We start from the raw sequence: 12,494 nt of genomic DNA on the forward strand, positions 1-12,494 counted from the left end.
AATGGTAGAAACATCACTGGGAGTCAGAGCATGGGTTTCTATTCTAGCCTGAGACCTGTGCATCAGGCATGGGAGGAGCCCGTGAGTTGTGTTGGCTTACAGGTTCAACATTGGCTGCCACTTCTAGTACCAAGTTGGAACAGAAATCTAGATGGAGAGAGTATCAGATATCTTTGTGGGAGTTAGGGTGAATGACCCAGTTTCTTGTGCTCTCATCCACTGATTTTGGAACCTCATTTGGGGTTGGGACTCTTTTGGATACCTGTTACCTAGACTGGCCACTTTTAGAGAACACATGCAGGTGTGGATGGACCTTTGGTTTGACTCAATGGTTACAGCATCAGGCTAAGAACCAGGAATGCCAGGGCTCAAAATCCCACAGACACACCTTGTGATCTTAGACAGAACACTTAACTCTCCATTACCTCAGGTACAAGCTTAGTTTGTAAGCCAGGTGTCCTCAAATCCAGCCCTTGAGATCCACAACCCAGCCTGGATTTCATTTCCACAATGAATATGTATGAGATCTATTTGCATTCACTGTTTCCATTGCATGCAAATAGATCTAACACATTTCATTGTGGAAATCATGAAAACCAGGCTGGGCTGTAGACCTTGAGGACTGGATTTGAGGACCTCTGCTGAAAGCTTTCCAGGAACAGGAAAATTCCTTCTGTTTCTGAATGTAACTCACCTTCAGCTACTACTGGAAAAGTTGTGAGCTAAATCCAAATTCTTTTCTTTTTCATGTTTTTATTTGTTATATGAGTGACGTGAAACCAATAACCAATAGGTTGAAAGCAAATCATAAGAAGTATCTTTTCACACAATTCACAATTAAGCTGTGGAATCTGTTGATAGAAGATGTGGTCAAGGCAACCAATGTAGCAGGGTTTGAAAAAGATTTGGACAAGTTCCTGGAGGAAAAGTCTATTAAAAATTATTTGTCAAATAGATGTGGGAATGTTATCCCTTGAAATAAGCTATAAGAAATTTGATCTGTTTTTGAGGATTTTCCAGTTACTAATGACCTGGACTGGCCATTGTTGGAGAGACATGCTAAACAATGGACCTTGGTCTGATACAGCATGGCTTATCTTATGTTCTTTGTTTCTTTTATGTTTAAGTTCTGAACAAACCCAACTTGAAACCCGATAATGTGCTTTTATTGAAGATTATGAACGCCCACTTTCTATAACTACCCTATCACTCTCTTCCTTCTTCTCTCTTCCCTTCCTTTGATTGCTACACACTACTAACTGTATCTGATATCCTGAAATGACAATGTTAACAAATCTATGTAAGCCACATTGAGCCTGCAAATAGGTGGGGGAATGTGGGATACAAATGCAATTAATAATAATAATAATAATAATAATAATAATAATTCATTCATAATTGTGATTGGTACAATTAAACTTATACCACAAAAAAGAATGTTATGAAATTGAAGTAACACCAGCTTTAAAAAAAAATCCACTAAGAGCCCTGTTTACTAAGCAGCTTTGGAGGCGCGCTATTGCTATAGTATTCCTATGGGCGCCTACAAGGTTAGCATGCACTAATTCTTAGGGTGCGCTAAAAATGGTAGCGCACCTTAGTAAACAGGGCTGTTAGTGTGAAAATGAGGTATCACACACGTTGAAAACAGCAAATAATCATTTACCTCTTGAGTTGAAGGGAATGTTTTTAAATCAGTGTTATCAACAAAAGTTTTTCAAAAATCTTCTCCAGATACCCTGTGTTCAAAAAGTATATAAAATCCTGAACAGCCACATACTATAAAACTTGTGAAAAGAAACAAAGAGCTCACTTATCTTAGATATATATTCAGTGGTATCATTATGATTTATTTTTTGTCTATTAGATTGTAAGCTCTTTGAGCAGGGACTGTCTTTCTTCTATGTTTGTGCAGCGCTGCGTACGCCTTGTAGCGCTATAGAAATGCTAAATAGTAGTAGTAGGGTTTCAGCAGAAACTGCCTTTTTCAAGGGAGACACGGCTTGCTGACAACCATAAGTACCTTGGAAACAAACAAAACAAAATAAAATAAAATAAAAAAAGATATCACATGTTTGCTTTAAAAGAAAACCCTGTTATAAATTGTGCTTGCTTATCAATAGAGCGAATTCTTCAACCATCATAGTTCCACTGTGTCCTGAATCATTTGTACTTGAGTGACATCATATATTTTATTTTTTAAATTTATTTACAACATTTCTGTCATTGCTTGTCCCTGAGGTTAAGTAGCACGGAATCTTGTGACCCGGACTGGCCACTGTTGGAAACAGCATACTGGGTTATGGTGGACCCTTGGACTGATCAAGTAGGACACTCTTATGATGTTCTAATGTAAGCAAATTGGCCAATTGCTGTTAAAGACAAACATTTGAACCATCCAACCAATTGCCAGGTATTACGATTAAAAAAAAATCATAATACTGACTATCTTGTTATTGATATCCATTGGGGAAACTATAGGCAGAATAAAATTCCATTTATGTTCTCACTGCCAAAGAACATAATTGAAATCACCACCCTAGACTAATGGACATGGTTAATCATTTTGGGGGTGGAAATTTTTTTTAATTTGATTCCCCATACAAAGTCCATAGTTTACTCTGGAAGTGTTTTATTGATAACATTATCTTGTTATGGAAGGGCACTACAGACCAACTACATGTGTTTCTTGAATGGTTAAACATGTGTAACCTGAATTTGAAGTTGACCTATTCCTTTGGTAAAAGCCATATTGCTTTTTTGGATATTATCATCACAATTCTTGATGATCATTTGCAATTTTGTCTTACATAGTAACATAGTAGATGACGGCAGAAAAAGACCTGCACGGTCCATCCAGTCTGCCCAACAAGATAAATTCATATATGCTACTTTTTGTGTATACCCTACCTTGATTTGTACCTGTCCTCTTCAGGGCACAGACCGTATAAGTCTGCCCAGCACTATCCCCGCCTCCCAACCACCAGCCCTGCCTCCCACCACCAGCTCTGGTCTTCATCTGAAATGTTTGACTCAGAATACCTTGTTACATTTTTAAGTTGTCACTCCTATTGTATGCGTGAGAATTTGCCTGCTGGTCAGTTTTTTCACTTGAAGCAGCTATGCTCAAATAGAGCTGATTTTACAGTGCACGCTTAAGAGATAGCTACTCAATTTTGCCAACATAGTTACCTTACTAATATTGTCCGACACACTTGTAAGTGTGCTCTGAATGTTGATCACCAGCTTTTACAGAAAATTGGTTGGTATGTATTCTACATTTTAATGCTGGGATTCATATGGTCAAGAAGATTATTAAGGAATACTGCTTCATTTACAGACCCATCTTTGCGTATTTTTGTTTATAATAGGCATAGAATGGAAGAGATGTTAGTCATTCTGTTTCTCATTTGAACCCTGTGGCCATCAACCTTGAACATTGTTCAAACTGCTCATAAACTCTATTAGATGATACCTTAACTCTTAACGATAAAGTTATTCCATTGCATTTTACCAACACCTGTAAAACAAAGGATTTATTTATGTTATAATTTGTCTTTGCTTATCTTGTTAGGTAGGCCACGATCACTAAAATCTCACATGATAAAGCAAAAAAGCTGTATTCAAACGCAGAAGTTGGATGCTCCTTTAATATCTCATTGTGTGCAGTTAAAAGTTGATCACTTGATCAACCATGTCTGTCAGTCTAGGGTGGTAATTTCAATTCTGTGCTTTTACAGTACAACCGATGGATTTTTCAGCTGCTTACAGTTGTCCTCAATAACTACTACTACTACTACTTAACATTTCTAGAGTGCTACTAGGGTTACGCAGCGATAAGATTGAATGATCAGTGTTTTGATTTGTTTTAATCATAGTGCCTAACAATTTGATTGGATGGTTTAAACAATTTTCTTAACAGCAATTGGCCAATCAGTTTATATATATCTGATGTTACTCAAGTACACACAATCCAGAACTCAGTGGAACTGTGATGATTGAAATGTTTGCCCTATAGGTAAGCAAGTACAATTTATAAAAGAGTTTTTTTAAAAACTAATAAGTGATGTTATTTTTTATTTTGATTATATTTTGTTTGTTTCCCAGGTACTTACGGGTTATATGCAAGCCATATCTCTCTTGAAAAAGGCAGTTTCTGCTGAACTGCTATCATCATGATGAACCACTGAATACATTTTTAAGATAGGTGAGCTTTTTGTGTTTGACACAGAAGTTTTATGGTATGGGGCTGTTCGTGATTTTATATATTTTTTGAACACAAAGTGTTTGGAGAAGATGTTCGAAAATTATTTTAGTGATAACATTGACTTATAAACATTCCCTTCAACTCGAGAGATAAATGATTATAAATGGTAGCTGAATATTTGTTGTTTTCAGCATTATATGATACCTCATTTTGACACTAAGGGGCAAAAAACACAGGTTTTACCTTGTTTTAAAACATTAGCACTTATTCACACTAACATTTACTCCTGGATTCTATATATGGCACCTAACATCACACGCTACTTCCATGGCAAGGTTTCAGCCCAGAAAAGCATTCTAACGAATGCAAGGCACCAAAACAGAACAAACATAGAGGCACTAAGTGTCTTGCAGCAATAGAGCAAAGCAACAGCAAAGCAGACACTATGAAATCGAAAAGAGTCTTTATTCAAACAAATCCCGACGTGGCCACGTTTCGCCAAATAGGCTGCATTATGGACAAACATAAACAACTAACCAGGGACTCCTGCACAGACGTGTGAAGCTGTTGCTCTGCCATCTGTGACTAAGGAACTGCTGAAGTCATCTTGGATGCTCAGGTTTATTGCCAGGGCAAGGTCTTGTGTATCCCTGGTTAGTCCCTGGCAAAACTCGGAACTGGATTAAAACTGGGACTGGGACCCAGAAATGCAAAACAAGGCAACACACGGAAGTAGATTAAAACTGGGTCCAGAAAAGGGCAAGACAAGGACAAGGCAAGAACTGGATCCGGACAGGACTAGACCGAAAGACAAGACAAAGCACAACTAGACAGGCAAGACAGGGCAGGAGCTAGGCAACAGAATAACAGACACAAGACAATACACAAGCAAGGAACAGGAACAGGATTCAGGATTCTCAAACAGGATTCAGGATTCTCAGACAGACTTGGCTGGAACAGGATTCAGGATTCTCAAACAGGATTCTGGAACAGGCTTGGCTTGGCTGGAACAGGATTTTGGAACAGGCTTGGCTTGGCTGGAACAGGATTCTGGAACAGGCTTGGCTTGGCTTGATTGGAACAGGATTCTGGAACAGGCTTGGCTTGGCTTGATCGGAACAGGATGCTGGAACAGACTTGGCTTGGCTGGAACTGGATTCTGGAATGGGCTTGGCTTGGCTGGGAACTGGGACAGAACTAGCTCAAACATAGAGCAGGAGCAGAACCTGGCTCAAACACACACACAGGAACAGAACTTGGCAGAAACAGAGCTCAAGAGCCAGGAAGCAAACGTGGCAGGCAAAGGATTAAGCAGACTAAGGGAAGACAAACAAAGAAGCAATGTGCTTACCAGCACCCACAGCTGAATAGCAGTGAAGTAATCAGGTATGATGCTGGCTTCTACAGACTCAGAATAAACAGACAAGAACCACACATACAGGAAACAGAACAGGGAATACAGAAACAGAGCTTGGCTAAACACAGAGGTTGGCTTAAACACAGAGCTTAACTATAGCAAGAGTCAAAAACAGGGCTAGACTAAAAGCAGGAGCCAAGGGTAGAATCAGACAGATACAGACACCAAGGGCAGGGTGTGGCTCTATAGCCAGGCTTTCAGGAAACAAGATTCAAAAGCAAACTCACAGAAAGAAAGGAAAGCATTGAAACACAAGACTCAGAGAAACACAGCACAGACCTTCAGGAGCAAGCCTCTCAGGAACCAAGCCAAGCAAGGAAATGCTCTAAACAGGTAACACAAGATTAAGAGACCTCTTGCAAAGGCAACGTAGGAAAGCTCTCTGGGCAGGGCCGCCTAGAGACTGAGCCAGGCCCAGGGCAAGACCGCCCCCGGGGCCCCCGCCGCTGCCGCCTCCCCCCCAGGAAGAACAACAACAGGAAATGAAGAAGAAACAGGGAGACCAAAGTGAGGCTTGGCTTACAGGAAGAACAACAATAGGAAAAGGTCACAGAGAAACAGTAGGTCTGAACATAAGGGCACGGCCACAACCGGGACATTTCTGTATTCTTGCCAGCCTCTCTTGTTCCATACACGTGCATACTTTGTGCTCATTGGCCATTCCCTTTTCCCCTTTGCATGATAACCTCATGGTACTCGCAGCATGCAAATTGCATGAACCTCTTAGCTCCTCCTCCCCTAAACACCTATTACTGACACTCCTTATTTGGTGGGGGTCCTGCAGCCTCACTCACCATCAGAGTTATAACAAATCTGTGTGCCATATATGGACCATATATTTTCACTTTCTCATGAGTTACTCCTTGTCATGTGATTTACTAGAAGAGCTTAACAACACTTGCTATTGTGATATCTGGAGGGAGTGGTAGATGTTGAGGGAGGTGTGCCACTGTGGTACTTGTCTTTATTTATTTTGGTACTGGGCCTCCACCCACCTTACATGCAGTGACAGCGCAGGTATCTGTGCTATTTCCCACAGCGTGTAACACAGTACCTTAGTGGCACGTATATTAAGGGGGAGATTCTATATATGATACCTAAAAAATCGGTGCTGAAATCAGTACCAAGCGTAATCTATAATCAGTGCCTAGATTTAGGCACCGATTATAAACTACCTTAGTTCATATTTCAGCGCCTAAATCTACACGCATCCATTTACACCAACAAAAACATGGCGTAAATCCCAGCACATAGATTTAGATGCACTGGGCCATATTCTATAACTAGACATGTAAATTTTGGAACACCCACGAAATGCCCATTTCCCCACCTATAACCACACCCCTTTTTCCATGCACATTAGAAGTTCGGTGCACATGGTTACAGACTATGCTTAGCAAATTATTCACACTAAATTGTAATCCATGTCAATTAGTGCTCATTATTGCTTGTTAAGTGTTATCAGCGCTCATTAGCTTGTTAAGCTTGTTAAACTATGCGCATTGTTATAGAATCCATGCCGATTTTGGAGCAGATCTTTAGATGCAATATATAGAATCTGGAGGTAAATGCAGGGCAGATGCTGAGTATCCCCCCTGCAGTTACTGCTCCAGCTTTGCATCTTCCATGCTATAGTTTGGGCTATTGCTGCACAGAAAGTGCAAAACCTTATTGCACATTAGTAAAAGGCCCCTATGTAGATGCTTTATTTGAAGATGGTGTTACTTCAATTTGCCACCTTTTATTTTTTTTGGGGGGGAGGGGTTAATAGTTTGTGCATAGGTGGTTGTTTGCCACTAGTTTTTGTTACAATTAATCTTAAACTTAATATATTTTAAACTAACATTTCTGAATGTATACATTGGCCTATGTTTTTTCTGCAGCCTGAGACTCAATTAAAGCAAAGATTTAAAAGCAAACATTCTTAACAATACCAAGAACATAAGAGTTGACAGGCTAAAGGTCTCGCTAACCTAGCACTGTGCTTCTAAAAGTGGCCAATCCAGGTCACAAGTAACTAGTCAGGTCCTGAAAAGTAGCAAGATTGCGTGCTACATACCCCCAGGGATAAGCATTGGCTTTCTCCAGGTCTATCTTAACAGTTTATGGATTTTAACTCCAGTAATTTGTCCACACTTTTTTCAAACCCAGCTCCGCTAACTGCATTTACTAAATCTTCTGGCAACTAGATCGAGCTTAAGTAGGCATTGACTGAAAAACTATTTTCTCTGGTTTGTTTTAAATGTACTACTTAGTAATTTCATGTGTCCCCTACTCTATTAGGGGCCCTTTTACAGAGCGGTGGTAAGCCCAACACGGGCTTACCGCTTGCTCTTCCAGGACTACCGCAAGCCCAATGCAGCTGCCGGCGGTAGTCCCACCCTGAGTGCGTGCCATTTCTGGGGGAAAAAGAAAACCATGGAGAACAAGACTGGCCATTAGGTCAAATAGGCTTGGGAGACATTTATACTCTCTCAAGTCTGCCGCCACATGGCCACGCAGTAAGAGTCATCTCACCATGTGGCCATTTTTGGGTGCTTTTACCGGCTGCAGAAGAAATGGCCCTGACGCATGGGAAAAATAGCACCTGCCACTAGCGCAGGACCCTTTCCCCCACAGCTTGGTAAAAGGACCCCTTACTTTTTGAAAAAGAAAACAGTCAATTCATGTCTACCTATTCCACTCCACTCAGGATTTTATCGTATCCCCTCTCAGCTGTCTCTTCTCTGAACTGAAGAGCCCTAGGGGCCCTTTTACCAAACTGAGGGGTCCTTTTACTGAGCTGCAGGAAAAGGACCCCGTGGTAGCGGCGGGGGCTGTTTTCCCCACATGCTAGGGCCCTTTTTACCACAGCTGGTAAAATGCCCCCTACAAAAATGGCCATGTTGTAGGATAACTCTTACCACGTGGCCATGCAGCAGGGAACACTTATTGCCACCGTTTGAGGTGGTGGTAAGGGTTCCCACGGTAACCCAGTGGTAACCAGGCAGCACGCAGTGATGTCTGATTACCGCCCGTTTAATGCTGTGCTGGGGAAAAAATTTCCCGAAGCACCAGAAATGGCTCTCACTCCAGCCAGAACTGCAGCCAGCAACCGTGTTAGGTTAGTGGCAGTTCCGTTTTAGCATGTGGTAAGCCCCCGTTGGGCTTACCACCGCTTTGTCAAAGATCCCCTAAGGTAACTTAACACATCTTTATATGTGTGCTAAGGCCATTTTTACCAGAGGGGTAAAATGGAGGATTTTTCCTATTTTCCTTTCTAATGGCCATATGCTAATTTTTCCATTAGCACGTGACCCTTACCGCCACCCATTATGTAGGAGGAAAAGGCTCATGTTCTAAGCATACGCTAATTAGTTAACATATGCCAGTGTAGCTGCACTAACTGATTAGCACAGAACACACCCACTCTCCCCCGAGATCCACCCCTAGAGCTAAAAAAACAAATTTTATTATTAAGCACGTGGGTAGCATGTGTCGGTCTCAAAACTATTGCAGGATGCCCAAGTGTGTCTTGTGATAAGGCATTTTTTTGCTGCGATACTCATGCGTTAGTGCTCACTGCAGCTTGGTAAAAGGGCCTCCTAATTTCTTAAGCCTTTCCTAAGAGGAATTTCATACCCTTAATGATTTTGGGCTCCTTTTACAAAATTGTGCTACTGATTAGTGGCATGCTGAATGTGAAAAAGCCATCCCATATTCAGTACATCCTAATTGGTAGCCAGTGGTGTAGGAAGGGGGGGGGGGTCCACCCCGGGTGCACGCCGCTGGGGGGGTGTCGGCTCGCTGGTTCCCTGCTCTTTCTGCTCCGGAACAGGTTACTTCCTGTTCCGGGGCAGAGAAAGCAGGGAAGCAGCAGTGCCGGCGCAGCTCCCAGTGACGTGCACTGGGGGTGGATCGGCCCTCCCGCCTGCCCTCCGCTGCAAGGTAAGGGTGCGTTTCGAGGGGGGGGGGTTCACTGCAGAGGGGTGGTGCGCAGCGGCCACCCGCCCCGGGTGTCAGGCACCCTCGCTACGGCACTGTTGGTAGCACAGCTTTGTAAAAGGAGCCCTTTGGTTGCCCTTCTCTGTGCCTTTTCTAATTCTGCTGTATCTTTTTTTGAGGTGCAGCAACTAGAATTGCCATAATAGTCAAGTTGCAGTTGCCCCATATGATATATTATTTATTAGTCAAATTTATATCCCGCACTATCAAGCTTATCTAAGTGAGTTACAAAAGAACATACATAATCATAAAAACAAGTGTAATCCCCCGTTAGTTTGGGATTAGTAGGAGAGTAAGTCCCTGTAGTCACTGGGAAGGAGTGAGTGGGACGTCCCTAGGTGGGAGGAAGCCCAACCCAAGGGGAGTAGTTGTGAAATAAAATGCGGAGAGATAGTGCCCTGAGACTGAAGAGTGATGGGGGGGGGGGGGGTGAGTAGAAGGAAATAAAAGTGAGTTTTGGTTGCCTGATGGCCCCCTGCCACTGATCTGGAGGAGTAAAGGGGAATTCCAATTAGGAGAAGTAAAACCATTGGCTGTAAAGGAGAGCTGTGGCTCAGCCAAGCGGCAACTGTGAATGAGGAGAGCTACGGGTGGGCACAGGAGAGACTAGGCCTGGTAGTGTGGGATTGGAGCCAGGGAGTGTCCATCCCAGGATCAGGGTGGATCCAACGCAAAGGCCACCCTTAACGGAGGTCAGACCACAGGGGGTCCGGACCTGGAAAACTGAGAGAAGCACAGCCTTTGGGACATTATTCTTTGGGATAGTCATGGACAGCAGCCTGTAAAAAGTGTACCTAATCCTGGAAAATATCTGTAAATATATTCAAGGGAGGAGAATACAGGAGGTCCCCCGCAGAACGTCAGAAGATTCATGGCTTTAAAAGGTTTACATACCATGTTGGGAAGCTGAAATGAATTAATCCTGCTTTTGCAGAATTTGAAGAATAAACAGTTTGAGTTTGCATGAACTGCTGACTGCAGTGTGTTCATTGGACAAGAGAGTATAAATGTCTCCCAAGTTGATGATACATTGGAATCCTCTGCTCAGTGTGCGGTGGTGGCTAAGAAAGCAAATAGAATGTTAGGTATTATTAGAAAAGGAATAGAAAACAAAAACGAGGATGTTATAATGCCTTTGTATCACTCTATGGTGTGATCACATCTCGAATATTGTGTGCAATTCTGGTCACCGCATCTCAAAAAAGATATAGTGGAATTAGAAAAGGTACAGAGAAGGGCAACGAAAATGATAAAGAGGATGAGACGACTTCCCTATGAGGAAAGGCTAAAGCGGCTAGGGCTCTTCAGCTTGGAGAAAAGATGGCTGAGAAGAGATATGATAGAGGTCTATAAAATAATGAGTGGAGTGGAATGGGTAGACATAAATCGCTTGTTTACTCTTCCCAAAAATACTAGGACTAGGGGGCACACAATGAAGCTACAAGTTAGTAAATTTAAAATGAATCAGAGAAAATATTTCTTCACTCAATGTGTAATTAAACTCTGGAATTTGTTGCCAGAGAATGTAGTAAAAGCAGTTAGCTTAGTGGGGTTTAAAAAAGGTTTGGATGGCTTCCTAATGGAAAAGTCCATAGACCATTATTAAAATGGACTTGGGGAAAATCCACTGCTTATTTCTAGGATAAGCAGCATAAAATGTATTGTACTGTTTTGGGATCTTGCCAGGCACTTGTGACCTGGATTGGTCACTATTGGAAACAGGATGCTGGGCTTGATGGACCTTTGGTCTTTCCCAGTATGGCAATACTTATGTAAGCTTATTTAAACTGATGGCCAGTCTTGTTCTCCACAGTTTCAATTGGTCCCCAAACCCAGAAGCTACTAGGACAGGGGCATTATACAAACAACCCTCCCCCCCCCCCCCACAACTCTTACAACATCATAAATACATGATCATTATCTCTTACAAAATAACATCATACATTTATTTGAATTATTCAATTAATATCATCAAAAAATACCTCACAAAACAAATATGTTTTTAGCTGCCTCTTAAATACAAACCGCCCGATGTTCAAAGGTATTTAACCGGCCAGGAACAGCACCTGGCTGGTTAAATACCCTTACGATGGCTATCTGCCAATATTCAGCGGGAGATAACTGGCTATTTTCTGCTGAATATGCTGGTCAGTGGCCAGCCTGGTCACTGGCTATATCACGTGACATAGCCAGGTACCGCTGATTTTCAGTGGCTTACCGGTTAAGTTTAGTGGCCAGATAGACCCGTGTAAATAACAGGTCTATCTTTGGCTGCTAGAACCTAGCCAACTGGCTATGTCTGCGACAACCAAAAATCCCCAGAAATTCAATGCTGGTGGCCGGATACTTCCTTGGCATTGAATTTCCGGATTCACCTGCGACAGCGGGAGTTAGCCAGTCTAACTTCCGCTGTCTCAATATCAGGGCCAAAAAAGTTATCTGACATAAGTTCAGAGGAAGATCGTTCCACATTGTTGGTCCACCATCGATACACATTCTTAAACTAGATCTTAGGAACTGAAGTCTATAAAATTATTCTTAAGTCTACACCCTGTTTGGCATTTCTATATTCTCAGAAATCTCCCCGAAGGAGCAGAATCTGAAATCATTTCAACCATCAAGAAGACATTCAATTTCAGCCAGTCCGAGGCAGTTCGTCTTTTTCTTGCTTTGATGAATTGCATGAAAAATAAAGGACTTGTAAGTAAGGAAGAAAAACAGTGTGAAATGAAAAGTTACTAGGAACTAATTTGGGACTTAGTAGAGTTAATAACATATCTGTTGTACTCTGCATTTCCATTTCTTACAATACAAAATATGAGTATGTTGAAAATATGAATGTATGAATGCATAATGAGTTTTTCATATTTTTATTCAAATGTTCTG

At 41.9% G+C, this 12,494-nt stretch overlaps 1 protein-coding gene across 3 annotated transcripts in view; it reads left to right on the forward strand.

Moving 5' to 3' along the window:
• LOC115459808 (transient receptor potential cation channel subfamily M member 7-like) overlaps positions 1-12,494 on the forward strand; it is a 214,101-nt gene that overhangs the window by 38,691 nt on the left and 162,916 nt on the right. For 2 of the 3 annotated variants that reach the window (XM_030189591.1, XM_030189592.1), the window contains exon 9: positions 12,185-12,308. In XM_030189591.1, the coding sequence (XP_030045451.1) occupies positions 12,185-12,308 (124 nt within the window). Of the gene's footprint in view, positions 1-4,134; positions 4,208-12,184; positions 12,309-12,494 lie in introns of those variants that run through there. The other variant, XM_030189593.1, reaches the window with a different exon arrangement.

Source organism: Microcaecilia unicolor, chromosome 1 (genome assembly GCF_901765095.1).
Source record: "Microcaecilia unicolor chromosome 1, aMicUni1.1, whole genome shotgun sequence".
NCBI classification, from domain to species: Eukaryota; Metazoa; Chordata; class Amphibia; order Gymnophiona; family Siphonopidae; genus Microcaecilia; species Microcaecilia unicolor.